The sequence below is a fragment of the Aphelocoma coerulescens genome, chromosome 27 (genome assembly GCF_041296385.1).
Source record: "Aphelocoma coerulescens isolate FSJ_1873_10779 chromosome 27, UR_Acoe_1.0, whole genome shotgun sequence".
NCBI classification, from domain to species: Eukaryota; Metazoa; Chordata; class Aves; order Passeriformes; family Corvidae; genus Aphelocoma; species Aphelocoma coerulescens.
Window position 1 is genome coordinate 450,368 of NC_091040.1, and position 17,895 is coordinate 468,262.

At 47.4% G+C, this 17,895-nt stretch overlaps 2 protein-coding genes across 15 annotated transcripts in view; one reads left to right on the forward strand and one right to left on the reverse strand.

The window, feature by feature from the left end:
- The window catches only part of STRADA (STE20 related adaptor alpha), a 29,686-nt gene that overhangs the window by 11,048 nt on the left and 743 nt on the right, over positions 1–17,895 (reverse strand). For 10 of the 14 annotated variants that reach the window (XM_068996732.1, XM_068996727.1, XM_068996731.1 and 7 more), the window contains exons 3-12: positions 16,855–16,912; positions 15,903–15,931; positions 12,640–12,742; positions 12,021–12,142; positions 11,796–11,904; positions 11,559–11,682; positions 10,964–11,135; positions 10,283–10,387; positions 9,893–10,134; positions 9,173–9,215 (exon numbers count right to left, since the gene is read on the reverse strand). In XM_068996732.1, coding sequence (XP_068852833.1) covers positions 9,173–9,215; positions 9,893–10,134; positions 10,283–10,387; positions 10,964–11,135; positions 11,559–11,682; positions 11,796–11,904; positions 12,021–12,142; positions 12,640–12,742; positions 15,903–15,931; positions 16,855–16,912 — 1,107 coding nt within the window. Of the gene's footprint in view, positions 1–7,341; positions 8,775–9,172; positions 9,216–9,892; positions 10,135–10,282; positions 10,388–10,963; positions 11,136–11,558; positions 11,683–11,795; positions 11,905–12,020; positions 12,143–12,639; positions 12,743–13,081; positions 13,294–15,902; positions 15,932–16,854; positions 16,913–17,895 lie in introns of those variants that run through there. The other 4 variants (XM_068996740.1, XM_068996739.1, XM_068996737.1 and 1 more) reach the window with 3 other exon arrangements.
- Positions 1,030–7,580, forward strand: LOC138099481 (E3 ubiquitin-protein ligase RNF113A-like). Its single transcript, XM_068996742.1, has 10 exons — positions 1,030–1,141; positions 1,534–1,610; positions 1,727–1,831; positions 2,807–2,914; positions 3,195–3,304; positions 3,500–3,606; positions 4,127–4,216; positions 4,883–4,976; positions 5,802–5,908; positions 6,379–7,580. Exons 1-10 carry the CDS (start codon positions 1,039–1,041, stop codon positions 6,456–6,458), a joined length of 981 nt encoding a protein of 326 aa, XP_068852843.1. The 5' UTR covers positions 1,030–1,038; the 3' UTR covers positions 6,459–7,580.

A 17,895-nucleotide genomic window follows, 5' to 3' on the forward strand; every position in this document is an offset into this window, starting at 1 on the left:
CCCACGGTGGGATGGTCACACCCAGCAGGCAGCAGAGACCAGAGGGCCGCAAAGCTGGGCTCCACCAGGGCATGGGAAGAGAAGAGCATCCAAGGGCTGTCCCGAAACAAGGGCAGGTGCGTGGGAAGCAAACAAGCACAGAGCCCACAACAGTCGCTGCTTATCATTGTCTTAACACTTGGTGAAAACCTTAAAAATCTTGGAAAAATGCTTGTGTTCAGAAAGGGCTCTCCATCCTCCCAGCTGCTACCAATCCTATTTCACAGAATCAGCTTGTTTGTTAGCTTATTAATTATCCTGTTAGACTTTTAGCAATATGAGTGTTAATCACGGGGTAGGAGTAACCTCATGGGAGAGCAGACTTTCTCTGATGGTGGAACTGCACTGTTCCTTGTGCCTGGGCTCACACATGTGCACACGAGCACACACGGACACACATGGACACACATGGACACACACACACACACACACACACACACACACACGTGTACACACATGTACACACACACACATGGACACACATGTACACACACACGTGTACACACACACACATGTACACACACACGTGTACACACATGGACACACACACACATGGACACACATGTACACACACACGTGTACACACATGGACACACACACACACACGTGCCATGCTCGCGCCTACGCAGGGCAGCGGGCGATGCCGGGGTTCCCGCGGTTCCCGCCTGTGCCCACAAGGGCCCGGGGGTCGCAGGAACCCAGCGGCGTCCCCGTTGCCATGGAAACCCGCCGGGCCTGCAGGAGACGAACGGGAACCGGGGAAACCGCCCCCGTGCCGGGCTCAGGGGGCGCGGGAAGGAGGAGGGGGGCCGGGCAGCGCAGGGAGGGAGCGGAATCGAGGATCGGGGATCGAGGATCGGGAATTGGGATCGGGCGTGGGGGACAGGCCCGGGGACCCGCGGGACCGCGGCCCAGCCCGGGCGCTGAGTCCTCCGCGCCCGCAGGGGGCGCAGCCCGCGCCGGCAGCCGCTCTATCCAGTGGCGCAGGACCCGCGGCGCATGATGGCGGAGGAGAGCGGTGTCTGCAGCTTTGTGTTCAAGAAGCGGGTCCGAGCCGCGGGCAGGGGCCGGCGAAAACGGTCCGGCAGCGACCAGGAACGGGGTGAGGAGGCGCGGGGAGCCGAGCTGGTGCGGTACGGTGCAGTGGGGAGGCGAGGGAGGGCCTGGTGCCGCCCCCAGCACTGCCCGCACGGCGGGCCTGGCTGCTCTCCCCAGCCCGTGTGCGAGTGGCGGAGGGCGTGAAGGACCCTTGCAGTTGTGTCACAGGGGATTTAGGTTGGCTGTTAGGAGGAGGTTCTTCCCCTCGAGGGTGGTCGGACACTGAACAGGCTCCCAGGGAACGGTCACGGCCCCGAGGCTGCCAGAGTTCCAGGAGCGTTTGGACAACGCTCTCAGGATGGGATTGCTGGGTCTCCCGTGGGCTTCCCCAGCCGGCCCCGGGGAGGAGCTGCCTCAGGTCTGGGTCGTGCCCCTCACGCTGGGCTCTCCCCGCAGAGAGCAGTGGGGAGGAGGGCAGCACCGTGGTGCGGAAGGAGCGGCGGCGGGACACCCCCAACCCTATGATTCAGAAGGTAAGGGAGCTCCGAGGGAGCATCTGCTCCATCCGGGTGGGCCTGCGGTGGTCTGCCACGCTCAGCCAGGACAGTGCTGGAGCCTTTCCTCCCCCACCCCTGCTGTCCCCCCTCAGACCCGGCGCTGCGCGAGGGAGAGGCTGGAGTACGCGCCGAGCAGCAGCGAGGACGAGGATCCTGCCAAGGAGATCGGGGTCACCTACAAATCGACCAGGTCGGCGGTAAGGACAGGCACCACGGGGGCCTGGAGTGTCAGCTTGGGTGGGGCTGGGGATTCCACTCGTCACAGACAGAATTTGCCACTCTGAACATGGGATTGGACATTCTTTCTTATTAATGCACCTTCCTGTCCCTTCTTAATTGCCAAGCACCTTGTGCTGGGTTTATTCTGATAGTCCCTCCCTCCACGGGAGGCCGTCAAAGGTTGGCCTTTCCCTCTTAGAGGTGGGAGTTAAAATTCCAGGATGCCACTGGACTTGCCCAACACTGCACAGATTTTTCAGGAGAGGGAGCAGTTGGATCAGGTTTGCTAAACTGTTGGATTTGTGTTTTCAGTGTTAGACCATCTTTGGCTGCTACCAAGGGAGGCAGCATTTTGTTTGCCCAACTGTCTGGAGAGAACGGGAAGGGATGGGAGGAGATGACAGCTTTGGGACTCCACTAGCTTTTGGCACCTAAGATGGATTTGTGTTTAGTTGAGGCTGGCTGTAATTATTCTCCGGTTTCTGTGCAGCTGTTCTCAAAGGTTTGATAGAAGCTAGGAATAGGTATCTGTTCAATCCATTAAAGAGGAATCTAAACCAGATAACTGTGTTGAAACTGAATTTTGGCCACCCTCAGCTGGATCAGAAGTTCAGTAACATCCTGTGTGTGGGCAGGAGGGTCCCCTGATTTAAGTGCCGGACATGGGTGAACTGAGTGGGGCTTCCAGCTGAGCTGGGGCTGGGTGTGAAGGAGTAAAATAACTGTTCCCTGACTCTGCAGGCTAAAATTTGGGAGCAAAGGGGAATGAGCACTCTGGTCTCTGCACACACTAGGCTGGAGCCCATGGTGAATTTTCCCTAGCAAATGCCAAGGGATAAAGCAGGTGTGTCCAGTTCTTGCTCTGTGACAACCTTCAGGTAGCCAAGGAGCTCTCTGTCTTGTCCAGGTTTCCACTGTCTCCACTCTTGCCACAAGTTTTCCTTGCTTTTCAGAAACCCGTTGGCCCAGAAGACATGGGAGCCACAGCAGTGTATGAACTGGACACAGAGAAGGAGAAGGATGCCCAGGCCATCTTTGAGCGCAGCCAGAAAATTCAGGAGGTGAGTCAGCCTTGCTCCTTAGGAGCTCGTGCTCTGCAGCAGGAGAGCCTGTGCTCTACTCATCCCCTTCTGCACACCAAGAAGAGTTAGAGGCTCTTCTTCCCTGGAAGTGTGAGAAGCCAGAAGTGTAACCCTTGCAAATAGGGGACTTGTGTGGCTTTATTGGCATCTTGGTGTTAAGGAAGGCAGGGTGGGAAGGAAGACTGGTGTCAGAGTGGTGACAGTTAATCCATGTCATGAAGCTCTCCTGATCCTTAATCATCTCTTCTTGCTTTCCTAGGAGCTGAGAGGAAAGGAAGATGATAAAATTTACCGTGGCATTAACAACTACCAGAAGTATGTTAAGCCCAAGGACACATCGATGGGAAACGCCTCTTCAGGAATGGTCAGGTGGGTTGGGATGAGCCCTGGGGGTCTGGGACCACGGAGGTGCTCAGGCACCATCCCAAAGGCATGGGTCTGGGGCTGGAACTCTGCTGTCACTGCCAATTTCTGCCTGTCTGACCAGTCTGGTCTCTGGTTCTGGCCAGGGCCCTGCTCCAGGGCTGCTGTGCAGCCGGGCTGAGCCCTCTGCCCCCCTTTCAGGAAAGGCCCCATTCGTGCTCCAGAGCACCTGCGGGCCACGGTGCGCTGGGACTACCAGCCCGACATCTGCAAAGACTACAAAGAGACCGGGTTCTGTGGCTTCGGGGGTGAGTGCCTTGTGTCTGCAGCTGAACACCAGGTGTGCAAAGGGATCCAGTCCAGCTGTGACCCTGTGTACGTGGTGCTGAGGCTGTCACAGACCCTTCTGTGCAGAGCTGTTTATGTAACATTCTTGTCATTCATGCCGGCCCTTCGAAAGCCCAGGGCCTCTAATTAGTGGTGACAGGAGTCCTAGGAGGGAACCCAGGATGTTCCAGTGACCCACATTCTTACAGGTATTGTGTCCACTGAGACCATGTGAGGAATGAGTTTTCCTGTTCCTTATCCCACTTTCCATGTGCACAACTGCTGGAACTGTCCCTGTGGCACTGAGAGGATGATCCTCACAGCCTGTCAGCGCTGAGGGGGATATCCTGTACCTGCTCCAGGAGCTTGGTGCTGCTCTGGAGAAGGAGCAGTCAGATTTCTCTGGCTGGGCAAAGCTCAGGCTGCCCCAGAATGAGGTGTCCTGGTAGCATTCTGCCCTTGCAGCCCAGCTCTTACTTCCTCTTTCTTTGTGCTGCTCAGACAGCTGCAAATTCCTGCACGACCGCTCGGACTACAAACACGGCTGGCAGATCGAACGGGAGCTGGACGAAGGCCGCTACGGTGTCAATGGTACGGCCCCGCTGTTCTCACAGGGCTCTGGTCCAAAGCTGTGCAGCTCCTGCTGCAGGATGAGCTGTGGGCCAGTAACCACTGACAGCGCTGAGCAGAACTGCTGCTTTCACACAACCCCTGACTTCCCCAGTGAGGATGGTTTCCCCTGGCTCTCTGTGAAGGAGAGCACTGCTGTTGTGTGGGTCCTAGCAGCGAGCTGTGTGGAGCTGGGGAGATGGGACTGTCTGTCCCCCGGCTGCCCAGGAGGTGGGGTGTCATTTGTCACGCAGTGTCCATAGGTGAGGGCCAAGGCTCATGAGCGCTGCTGTACAAATGGGGGAGAAGGGTGTTCTCTGTTCAGTTGGAGCCAGAGCTTGGTGGCAGCTGGTTTGGAAGAAAGTCTGAAACAGGAGGGGGCTGGAGAATGTTTCTCCTTATAGCAGTGAGTGGGTGAAGTAGAAAAGAATTTTCTCCTGAGATGAGCAACAGGCCTGCTGGCTCATTAGCCCTAATTATAGCACAGTCCCACACGTGTTACTGACATCAGCAACACCCAGATGCCAGAGCTCCATTGTTTCCAGCAGAGATTGAATCCCACCTGCTGTGCTCTCCCCTTATTTATTATTTCAAACATGGGTTGGGCTGGCCTCTCCTCTCTGCTCTGGTTCACTTTCTCTTCTGCAGATGACGAAAACTACGAGGTGAGCAGCGATGAGGAGGACATGCCTTTCAAATGCTTCATCTGCAGAGGTTCCTTTAAGAACCCCGTGGTCACCAAGTAAGTGGTGGTTTGGCACAAGGAGCCACGTGTCTGCTGTCAATCCAGCTCACAAGTCATTCATTCACTGCTGAGGCAAAGACAAACCCAGCCCATGGGCTGTGGGTGGAACCTGCTTGTTGTCTGCTGTGGCTTTCTGGTGGGTGAGGAAATCCTGAGAGCCAGGGAGTCTCATAGCTGCATCTGGAGCATGCCTGTGGAAGGGATCTCAAACCCTTATTCAAGCACTTTTTAGATTTCCACAGATGCTGCCTCATTACCTCATCTTTCCCCCTTAACCTTGAGATTTTGTTTTCATTCCTCCTGGACTCTGAATGGCAGCTGCACTGCCTGAGCAGAGAAATGTGAGCACAGGGAAGCCAAGAGCTTGGCAAGGATGAGGAGGAGGCTGAGGACAGGCCTTTCTCACTCTGAATGTGTCCTGCTGGTACCTGTGTCTGGAAGAGCTCACTGGTGGCTCTGTGCTGTCACTGCACATTGGTGAAGCAATGCTGAAACACCTTCCACGGCGACAGGGATGCAGAGGAAGCTTTGCCTGCAGCTCACTTTTGCCTCCCTTGGGGACCATGGAGAGGGTGGTCATGCAGGGGAAGGGGCTGCCCAGGGAGCTGGTGGAGTCCCCATCCCTGGAGGTGTCCAAGGTTGAACAACTGGACGTGGCACTCAGTGCTCTGCTTTGGGTGACAAGGTGGGGATCAAAGGCTGGACTCTATCTTGGAGGTTTTTTCCAACCTTTATGTTCCTGTGACCAGTAGTCAGTAGTTTCTGACTCCAGGACACAATGACTCTGTCTGGTGCCTGGCAGTGACCTCTGTCTCCGTACAGGTGTCGGCACTACTTCTGTGAGAGCTGTGCCCTCCAGCACTATCGCAAATCCCAGCGCTGCTACGTCTGTGACAAGCAAACCAACGGAGTCTTCAACCCTGCAAAAGGTAATGGGCACCTGGGGGAGCAGGGGCTTCTGTGGGAGCACCTGGAGCAGCAAAGGCACCAGCTCCTGCTGGACCTTCCTGGTGTTGGGCTTGGCCCTGAGCTGCAGTTCACAGCTCCTGGCTGCCAGCAGAGCTCAGTTAGTGTCAGGAAATAGTAAATCATGGATGCAAAATGAGCATCTGTGCTTACCCAGGTGGGGAACTTGGGGAGCGACTGGAGAGGGAAGGGGGGTGTGCCATGGGAGCAGAGGCATCAGCTTGTGTGGTCAGTAATGCACTGTGGGAATGACTGTAACAGCTCCTGCCTGGACTCAGCAAACAGGGGGAGCTCCAAGCTGAGCCTCTGCAGGCAAGGGGTGTTTGGTAGCTGCCCTGCTCCTGGGTGTTCGCAGGACCTGCGCCCCTGGCTCGGGGGGGGGGGGGGCAGCCCCTGCACCTGGAGCCTCATCCTGCATGTTCCTGTTTTTCAGAGCTCATGGCAAAATTGGAAAAACACAAAGGAGAGGAAGAAGAGGAGCAGCAGTCAGACCATGGAGAGGATCCACAGTAGCAGAACACGTTTTGTACATAACTGAATAAAGCTTTTGTAGGATAAAAAAAAAAAGCTCACAGCTGTTAGCCGGGGTTACATATCCAACCAGCAGCTACTGAACAGTGTCCACCTGTGCTGGACTCCATCTTTGTTGCCCTGTGGGGGCACAAGGCAGGACAGGTAAGACTCAAGGGCTGTGGCTGAGTAGAGTCATCTGCTCCACCCAGAACCCCCAGGTGCACCTGGGGAAGGAGGGTGACTGTTCAGTTACTTCATAATTGCTGCTTCTGACCACAGTGCTGCTGTTTCACTCCTAACTCTGCACGGATCCTGCATGGAACAAAGTTAATTTAAGCCCATAATCTTTGAGCATGGAGCAAGCTGCAGGCATGGGCAGGGATAAGAAATATGAGCTTGCACTAAGTTCATCCTTCACTCTAAAAATGCTAATTCATGGGAAAGCAGGCTGGAGGACTGCATGTACTGGGCATTTATTCCCTCTTGTCCTGGTTCCTAGAACTCAAGATAGAACTTCAGTGGGCAACACACCTCTTGAATCAGCCCTGTTTGTAAAACTTCATAACAAACCAGGAAATTAATATCTTCTTACAAACAGTAAGATGAAATCAGGACCCAAACCTGATCATAGTGAGGAAGTAGAACTGGGCCTGCCCTTAACAAACACCACTGCCACTGGGAGAATTTTACTGAACCTTTCAGAAAAGAGCAAGTCCAGGTGTTTGCAGCTTGTTGCTTTAGTTGAAGTACATTTCTGAAGCATGAAGGCAGCTGCCATAAACTGCTGAGCTGTATGAAAATAAGGAGGGTAAAAGCAAGCATGCACAGCCAGCCTGTGTCACCCTCTGTGATTCACTTCCATCATCCTGCACAAACAGCAGACTTAAAAAAAAACTCCAGAAATATTTTATTTGTTTTGGAAAAAAACTAGAGTAACAAACTTTATCTGGGTTCAAGTACAGTTTATAAACACAAGGACCTGTTGCCAGCACCACTACTCCATCAACTGCACCTACACAAGGATTCTCAGTGCTTCAGTAAAGAGTAGACAACCTCCAGCACCCATGGCCCTTGGAAAAGTCAAACTAAAAGCCTTAAATACACCTCCAGAAAAACCAAACACCACGGACTGGGGGAGAGCTGCCACAGCAGCAGGGCAATCACACAGCCATGAATCACAGGGAGCCACGTGAGCAGCTTTTACCCGTCAGTGAGGGAAGGCAGAACAGCAGTGGTAATGGAAAGGTTAAAGTTCAGTTCTGTACAGGAGTCATGAGAAAGAAGATCAGCATGAAAATCAATTTACTTTTCCTCTGTGCCAGGGTAAGTCATTGAGAACAGGCAGGTAAAGAGTGTTTTGTGCTGTGAAACCAGCCCAGCTAACAAAGTTCATCTGGAAGGGGATAAAAAAGCTGGTACATTGTACAGGCATCCACACTGCTCTGGTGACCCAGGAAGCTGGAAGGAGAGGCTGGAAGGCCCTGTCTGACCTGGAGTTCAGAGTGCTCAGCATGGAGTGAGAAGTCTTCAAAAGCCCTCTCCAGACTGGAAGAATCCAGTGCTGCAGAGGAATGCCCAGTGCAGCAGGAGTGCCTGGAATGGCATCTGCTTGTCTTTGATCTGCCATTTTCCATCACAAAGCAGTAACTAAGAATATAATCCCTTTTTTCTCCCCATTAAAACTTGCCCTGTGACAACACTGTTACAGGAACCTGACTAGTTCTAAGAGAATGCCCAAAACTAAAAGCTGCCCACCTCCCCTCAACTCTAAGGCACCCTTAAAAGAGAAAGAACCAAAGAGGGCAGGGACATGCAGCCTCAACTGTGAGGAAGCCAGTGACTTTTAGAAACACATAAATAAAGACCATAACTACACGGACTCACTCAGCCCCCTCAAGTGCTCTACCAGTGCTCAGCTGCAAGAACGGGGGCTCTGAACACTGCACCTTCTGGAAAACTCCACAGCTCCTTGGGTTGATCCTTTTCCAGCTCAGGTCTGTCAATTTGTATCCAGGCTACTTCTTAAGTAAAGAGGCAGCTGAAGTTCCTTCCCAAGGACCCGTAAACTCTTCTGTGTGTAACATTCATCAGCTTTTATGAACAGGACCAATAAATTACAATGTCCAGAAAGCTCCTCCAGAACTCAGTGTAGTCCCTATTTTTCTAGAATTCCCAGTCATCCACATCCAGCTGCTCCAGATTTGATACCAACCCAAAAATGCCACTGGGATCCTGGGGCAGTGTCCCTTCCAAATTGGTGATGGGGGTGACAGGGCGCAGAAGTTCAGGGAGTGCTTCAGAAGCACGGCGCTTGATCTGCACAGGAAGGGCAGAATGAGCACTCGGGGCTGCTCAGGTGCTGCTCCACCCAGCACTGCAGCCAGAAACAACAGGCAGGAAACACACGGGGCACCCTTTGGTCTCATTAAGGAGCAGATTAGAACTGCTTTACCCCAGAACTCACCTGGGCGGCTGTTGAGCTGTTGTGGCTCCCAGGACAGGCAGATTTAAAACCTCTCTTAGATAAGAGATACTTCAAGAGCAGCCCAAGCACCTCCCCAGAGGATGTGATGATCACCACACCACACTTAGTCAAAAAACTGACTTAATCCTTCCAATCACAGAAAATTCAGCCACTCAACATCCCCACCCTCACAGCAAGATAACTACAGCAAAGCCATTGTGCTTTAACTATAGAGAAATTAGTTCCTTACCTGCTTAAAAAAGGGGTGACTGAGCAGAGTGCTGGCGCTTGGCCTGTGGGAGGGAGGTAGAATGAGGGAAGCACACAAGAAAATGAGTCAGTGCTTGAAGTCAGATAGTGGGAATAAGACTGAGGTCCTTCCTGCCTCTCCCATTTCTCAGTTATTGGGTATCTCCTTTTTTTCAGCAGTAGCACTGTTATTAAGTGTTTACAATCACATAATATTTTATGCAAGGAGTTCAACCTTCTAACCTTTACATGACATACTTGCATCCCCTACATCTCCTGATGACAGCTCCTGAGCAGTGGGGCACTCCTGGAAAGTCTGTCATGGCTACAGATTACCCTCACCACAAAGAAAAATGCAGCTTTGATCCCTTTCCACCATTGCTCTCTGCTGGCTGAAAAGCAGCCATTTGCAGTGATGGGAACTGGGTAAACACGGTCTCAGAGGGGCCAGAAACTCAAGTTGTTTATTTTCTCTATGTGCAGCATCACTCATCCCCCCAAGGAAGGCTGCAAAGGAATTCTTCAGGCTGTCATATAGGAAGTGCTCAAGTGTTAACACTGCTCATTCTACACATTTGGACTGCTCTCCTCAACAGATGGGGCACATCCTCACTCCACTACACTTTTGGAACAGAAACTGTAAACAATGTCTGCTGGCTCCCATAGTTTAGCCAGCCCTAGAATAGCGCAGGTGGGGAGAGCAGCTTTCACCTGGCTTTACCTGAAATCGGGGTTCCTCTGGAGGCACTGCTCCACAAAGTTATGGAAGTAGGTGGAGAAGGTGCGGAGATAGGGGTGCAGGGCTGGCTCCCCGTTGGCCGCGCGCACGTTGCTCATGGCCGTGCTCTCCCCCATCCCATAGTTTGCACTGGAACGGGATGTCTTCATAGTCAGCTCGTCAGCAGGAATTGTGGTGGTGTCCAGCAGGCAGGGAACAGTTCCGTTCAGCTTTTCCAAGAGCATCTGGAAGAGCAGGGGCACAAGCAACATCACACACAGTTAAGGTTTCCCATTCATGTAGGCAGGACATCCTCCTGCGTTCACATCCCAGTGCAGCAAAGCAGTTCAAGGTGCCAGGAGGAAGGACAGGAAAGGAGCTTGCAAACCCTACCTGAGTAGAAGGCATGTCTTTAAATGGGACGTGTCCATTTGCCAGCTCACAGGCCGTTATCCCCACGCTGTAAATGTCAGATTTTGCATCGTAACCCTGCAGATTCTACATGAAAAGGAAATGGAAAGTTAGCTTCAGGGACTTGGGTGTGATTGATTGGGCAATACCCATGATTTGACTGCAAGTCAGCAAACCCAGATGGTTAGAACAGGGACAGTACAGCCCACAGACAGAATGATTTATTGTGGTGAGGGATTTTTGGTTTGTTAAAACAGACAGTTAAGGGCAACATCTATGTAACTGAAATCAGCCAGCCTGTAGGGATGGCATCTACCCTGGGTAACTCGCATCGGATGTAACACCTTGTTAATGAGACAACCTGTAGAGATGCCTACAATTAAACTATTGAGTCAACCAGATCAAATTCCACCCCCTTGCCCTGCATCCACCCCAAATCTGTTCCCTTGTTTTTCCTTGCATTCATGTACCCTTCTCCTTGCTAGGGGTCACTGGTTTTAAGATGAAAAGAAAAAAGGAATAGAGCTCATCACAAGAAAGCAACTCTGCACATTCTCTCATCTTTCCCACCCTACACCCCCTGAACTTGCCCTAAGAGCTCAGAAAATTATACAGATACAGATGTGTTCATCACTAAACACAAGCAGTTTCTTTTAAACACACCTGCTGCAAAACTTCAGGACTGAGCCAAGGCAGCACTTTGATGCTGTATTTGGGGAAGTCATGAACAACTTTGAGTCGCTGCCCATGGTTGATCATACTCAGGTTGCTCCGCAGGCCAGAGAGGTACACCTTCCCATCTACAGAGATCAGGATGTGGCTGGCTTTAACACTCCTGAGGAAAAAAGGGAGAAACAGTCAGGTTTCCTGGCCTTTACTGAACAGCTCAATGCACAGGACAACACCCGATCAGCTTTGGATGCTGGGCAAAATCGATTAACAGGATTCTATTCATCACCTTTGCAAGTTCCCAAAGAATGTTTCTGTGGTGAGGAGAAATGCAGGACTAAATGTTATGGATCATGATTTTAGATACACAGTGGTCCTTGGGGCAAGTTTGCTCCACAATGACACTTTCATGCAGCTTAGTAAGATCAGTGATATCACTTCCCATGAGTATCAAACTGATTTGCTCTAACAGCAAAGTAATACAAAATTTAATGTGTTCTGTGTCTCCTGATTCATTCTCTGCTCTACTCTGAGTATTATTTCCAAGAACTTCCACCAGAAGGAAAATGATCAATGTATTTTTTAATACCTATGTACATAGCCCATATGGTGGATGTAGTCAAGTGCTTTCAAGACACCTTGGAGAATGTAAGCAATGGCCAGTTCAGTCATCCCGTCTGTAAAATGGGTACAGATCAAATCTTTTGCAGAACCTAGAAAGAAACAAAACACCTGTTAGAACAAAAGCCCCAAGGACACTTCAGCTCTTCCATTTCATTTCACAGAATATGAGGTTCAGATAAAGGTACCCCCTCTCTCCACTCACCATAGGCCATGAAAGAAGTCACTACCCACAGCTCATTGTCAGCTATGAAAGTTGCTTTGTATGGAACGATGTTAGGGTGGTTGAAGAGCTTGGAAACATGAAGTTCTCCCTAAAACAAAAGATATTTTTATTAAATTTAGTAAATACAGAAACATGACTGCAATATTGATAAGCACTGCTCTTGCTGTCTGTCCTCTTCTAAGCTTGCATGATGATTGCTGTTACCTGCAAGAATGTGACCATTTCATTTGTGCAGGCCTCCAGGTTCACTCTTCTGACTGTGACATACTCTCCTGTGGGTTTATACCTGGCCAGGTTCACAATCATCAAGTCTTCAAAGCCTTTGCCTGAAAGAGAAAGCATTGAAGCTTCAGTAATCCTTTTGGAAGCACTGTGGAGAGCTCCTCTGGTCCCTGACCCTTCAATAATCTTTACCCTCACTCACTGAAAGTACTTTTGGCCTTGTAAAAAAGAGTAATTGTTCCATCAGATGCCACCTTCCTTGGCATGTATCCCACTGAGAGGAATCCTCCCAGCCAGCAGAATTATCCTGTCCTTCAAATTCAGGACTGAGGCAGAAATAGTGATTAGGAGCACTAAGGACAGGTTTCAGGCTGCTTCTGCAGACTGTACTGCACACCCAGCATCACTGACCCACCAGATGCCTCTCCCAGGTGAAAACCTTTAGGACTGGCATCTCATTTTTTATTCAAATGATTTTAAAATCAAAGATGACAGTCATCCAATATCAAAAATAAGCTATCAATCAAGAAAACGCCAACAAATGTGCAGAAATTATTTTCTTTACAAAGCAGACTCTGATCCTCCAGCCCTCCAGAATTACCTATGATAGTGAGCAACTCATAGCAGCTGCTGTCTGGCAGGAAGTTGCTCATGGTGTCCCTTTTAGGGGAAGGAGCTATCGACTCGGAGCTCGCCTCATTTGTCTGAGGGAAAAAAGTGAAGTCAAGTCAAAGGAAATAAAGATCACTTGCTGGAAAAATCATCTGTGCCTCATATTATCATACACTTCAAAATAACAGGAATACAGAAGAGGATTTAATTGATGTCAAAGTAATTTTAAATAATCATTTATCAATTGAAATTCAGGAGATGCCTCATTTCAGAAGATCCAGACATCTATGTTACAAAACACATAACAAGTAGGTTGTTAATCACTGTAAGCTAGAATTTATTCAGGAATATTTGGATAAAGCCAATTATTATTCCCCAGGACAGCCTAAACTCTGCTGTACAGTAACTGCCTTTCTCTTATAATTACAAACTTCTGTGCCACCATCCTGTTGCCTGAGCAAGAGCCAAAGGGAAGCTGTTCAAAGCCCTTCTCTGCACCATAACAGTTGGTGTTCCTGGGCGGATGCTGGGGCTCCTGGTTTTCAGCTGCTCACCTGGGATAAGCCCAGCACAGCTGAAGCTGCTTAGCTGAAGGGTACAAGTGATGACAAAAATCAGACACACATGAAAAGAGAAGCTCCAAATGAAAGCAAAAACCGCAAAGCATAAGTGCTTATAAAAAAAAAAAAAAAAGGGAAAAAAAGCACCCCCACACCACACAGGGAAGCAGCATTCCCAAGCCTGTCAGCTTTCCCTCACTCCATCTGACATAAAGCTTCCTGCCTTATTTAAATACACTGAAATCTTCCCCAGCAGGATTTTGCAGATGATAAACTTCAAGATTCTTGCAAGTTCTTTTGTACCTTCCAACTCCTTCAAATGTCCAAAGTCACAAGGAGAGCTTCCTAAAGGGGATTAAAATTTATTTGGTGTCTAAAACTGTCTTTAGTTATCTCAAATTTCCAGCACTTTAACTCCTCCTGGCATTTGGAATGCCAGCTCAATTTTTCCACCTCATTCTTCATCAACTGCAAATGCCCTTTATCAGACCTTTTCTCATGGTACATGAAGCAGAAAAGGTTTGTGCCTATTCCTACCATGACAGCAGACTCCGTTTTTTATTTCCATCACTGAAAGATGGAAACAACACAGTGACAGCTGAAAAACAAGGAACTTGCTGTTCTACCCTCAGCCCAGGGTAAATGCAGCGCAAGGAGCACAGACAGGAGCTTGCTGTAAATTACCTCTGGGTGCCTAAGTGTACTTTGGGAGTAAATTAGAACCACACTTCCCAAGTTCCACCTTTTCAACTGCCTTTGAGCAGCACACTGCCTACCTTTAAAATAGGTGTATTTTCCATTAAGGGAAAAGGCAAAAATTAAGATTTGTGGTGCTTTGGTATAATTTCAACTCAAAGAACTCAGTCCCATGTCAGCATAGCTAAAACCCCCGGGAGCAGCATTCCCAAATACTTTCTTTTAGTGAACACTGCAGTGCTGTTCATTGGCTCAGGACAGGCAGCAACTTTCCACTCAGGATTTCAAACTTCTGCTAAAGAGGCCTGTCAATTCTGATCTCAGGTGTATCTCATTCATTACTTCTTCCAGGAATTTCACACAGTCCTGTCAACAGCAAGACTGCCAGCAGAGACACACAGGCTTATAGAAGCCTCTGAAGCAGAAAGGCACCAGCAAGGAGATGGAAGCAGAAGGCTGGGAAGCAGTCATGGAGCGGTGACAGCTGGTGAGACACTGAGCAACATGTAAGTGGTTTGCTTTATTAAGGTCCACTCCAGATAGAGTACAAGCCAACAAAACAGATGCAAATGATTAAATAAATTTAATCTTATTAATGGTGTAGGCTGTGCAGTAATGGAAAAATACTGTGAATTCCCTATTGAAAAGTCTTCCAGTATGAGGTCTTCACTCACCTCTCTTCATGTTAACAGTGCCCAATAACACAGTTAATGCAAAAGGAGCCCAACCAGAAATTTATCAACATCATATAACAGTTTAAAAAAGAAAGTTAAACTGAAATGTTATTTATGAGATACTGAAAAAAAGCTCCTCAGTGGTTTCACACGGGACAATTTTTGGTGTATGGTCAAAAGCAGCTGCAAAATGAAGTCCCACATGACCAGTTTTATGGCATGACATTCATTTAGAGCTAGCTTTTGGCTCGGGAGCCCAGTTTAATTTGAGATAGATTTAAAGGAAATTAATCTTTGAAAGGCAGCTATTGGTATAAATACCATAACACAATCAGTTATGCGATGCTTGCAAGGATCTGCATTTGCCAAATGACATTCATCTGAGTTAGGAAGAAGGAATATCAGTTTTGTTCTGCTGTCTTCCCCTCCACCTCCTCATTCCCTCCCTCACTTCAGCATGAGCAACAAAAATTTTCCTCCCACCCCCCTCCCCAAATTACGTATCTTTCTCTACAGCCCTGGTGGAAAAAAATAGGCTTTTATTTAGACATAAAAAGACCCAAATGAGAATCAGCAAAAGTGTCAAAACCCCAAGTAAACACTTGAAAAAAAACAAAACAGATGCTAATCTCAATTTCTTCCAGCCAAGCATGTCTAACACTCAGCAATTTTAAAAAAGGTGTGAATTTACTCGACTTTATACAAAACATTCCATATACATCTCCTATTTTGAGCTTTGTTTGTGCCAGTAAATTACAGACACTGGCACAAAAATCAATTATAAGCAGCTTGAACTGACACAGTTATGATCAAATCACACTTAATTCATGTTTGTAATTAGCTTAAACTAGAGCAACACCTGCACACCTGTGGTGTGGGGATGTGGGGAATCATTTAGATTGAGATACTCTATTGTAAATTGTGGTATTTTATGTGTTATGTGCTCATTATGAACCAGCCAGTGAGCAATCAGGGCCTGCAGAACAAACACTTTTCAGAAGTTGCATAAAACTACACTCTTCCTTCATTCTCTGAAGGATCAGAACTAAATCACCTCAAAAAGAGACCCTTGAGGAGCTGAGGGGAGGGGAATGACAAACAAATATAAATCCAAGAGATTAAGTTTAAATTTTTGAATTATCACATCTAGTTTGAAAACCACACACCAAAATCTCCACTCCAGGGTGAAACCTGTTTCCACAGTTGTAGAGCTAAATATAGAGATGAGATATATAACTAAGATAAAAAGAAAAATCAAACTTCCACAAGGAATAATCTCCATGCAATGAACCACAGCACCACAGCCTGCACAAGTCACTTACTTTTCTCCGAGAGTCACCCGGAGGCTGCTCTGGAGTAAAGAAATTAATTGTTCACCATGTTGTGTTCAACAGAGACCCATTAAAATATAGTTGGAACACTAAGTAAATAACCCTAGATGACACTTTTTGATACCAAATAGACATGATTTTTTTGTTCTATACAAAGACATTTAATTTACACACAAAATTGCAGCACTAATCATATTGCAGTACATGTACGGGATCAAAGAGATTCAGACAGTGCTACTGTTTGTATATTTGACATAAATGTAAGGGGACAAAATTTTTTACTGTAACTCTAAACATTAACCTTCTGTCATGTCCCTGCTTATTGCAGGGGGGTTGGACTTGATCTTTAAAGGTCCCTTCCAACTCGAACAATTCTGTGATTATAAACACATTCAAAGATGACTCTTAAATACAGAAGAAACTATCTAATATTATTCAAAGTAATAAAAGTTCTTTTACTCCACCTGGAAGCTCAAGACCTAGACATATTTCCTATGCTCTATTTATTTTCCATGCCATTGATCAGGAATTCTGCATCCTAGTGGGCAACTTTGTTATGCAGATGCAGAGCACAAATACGTCAGCTCCTGCTCCTGGGGAGCCATCAGCAGTTTCAAAATCCATTTTCACTCAGAAAATCATAATTAACCTTCCCAACCCCCAAATCCATCTTTTGCATAGGAAAAGAAAAAATGGTTATGCTAAGCTAATACAGAACTAATTTAGTACTGTTATCAATCTGGAAATGACTTCCAAATAAGTTGCTAGATTTTGGACACTTCCACATTAAATTTCTGGGCTTAGCCAGCTTGAATACCCAGATTTACACTGAGGTTTAATAATCTCTTTTAGTGTTAAGATATGTCCTTACTACCGAATTGCCAAGCTTTACAGCTAAAATAAAATATTTCTAGCAATGTCATTTAACAAAGGGAAAACTTACCTCCAAACAGCTCGAACTCTCTTAACCCCTCAACAATGAACTTCTCAGACACCCACCGCTGAAAGAAAAAAAATTCTCCACATAATCAGTTACTCCATCTAGAGAAAAGTTTCTTTTCCCCTTCCCCACAAGAAAAAAAATCCAAAACTTCAATGATTCTACTGTGGTCTGAAATTGATTTGCTGCATCACCAGTGACATTCCCTTTTTGAGACAATGACATGCACCCAGCAACCACACAGGTGCTGCTGTTATTCCCAATCAAGATGCACTTGCAATAAAGTTAATATCATTTTAAATCATTCAAACAAGCTTTTATACATGCACAATATATACAGCAAAAATAATCAGCATGCCACAACCCCCTCATACAGCCAAATAAATGTTGGGGGTTTAGGTGCAATAAGTTTAAAAGAAAAAGCTTTCACTATTTACAAAAAGGTGGTATCTTTGAGCATTCAAATATTGTGGTTTTCTATCTATTGACTGAATGCAAAACTAGAACATAAATAGTCTAAAGCTGTCATTCTCTTCCAGAATTCATGTTTGAAATTCACAGCAAGCATTAGGTTGTGCAGAGGAGTACTTCTATCATGATCTAATACTCCAGTTTAAATATACACATATATAAACACATAGTACACAATAGAATAGGCAATTTTAAGCTTGCAGAGTGTTGCTCACAAAGTTAAATAATCAATCACAAACACTCCCATGGTAGAATTTGCTGGTTAGCAAAATAGTTTAATAAACAGCTAATGTTGCTCAGTGCACGAGAAGCCGGTCCTAGAAAGCACCAATGAGTCTTTAGGCAATGATGACTCAAAAGTTATATATGCAAGAATACCATTTGAAAGCATTAAAAGTAGTTCTGTTGTAGGAAACTTCCTCATTTAAAAATGAAAAATCAAACAAAGCTGTTGTGTTTAGCTTTGCAAGCAGAGTGAAGGGAAAAAAACCCATAAATTGTGACACAGGTGAGGAGGCTACTTCTTAAAGAAAGGCTGAAAATAAAACCAACATTATGGTGCTTTTTCTTCAC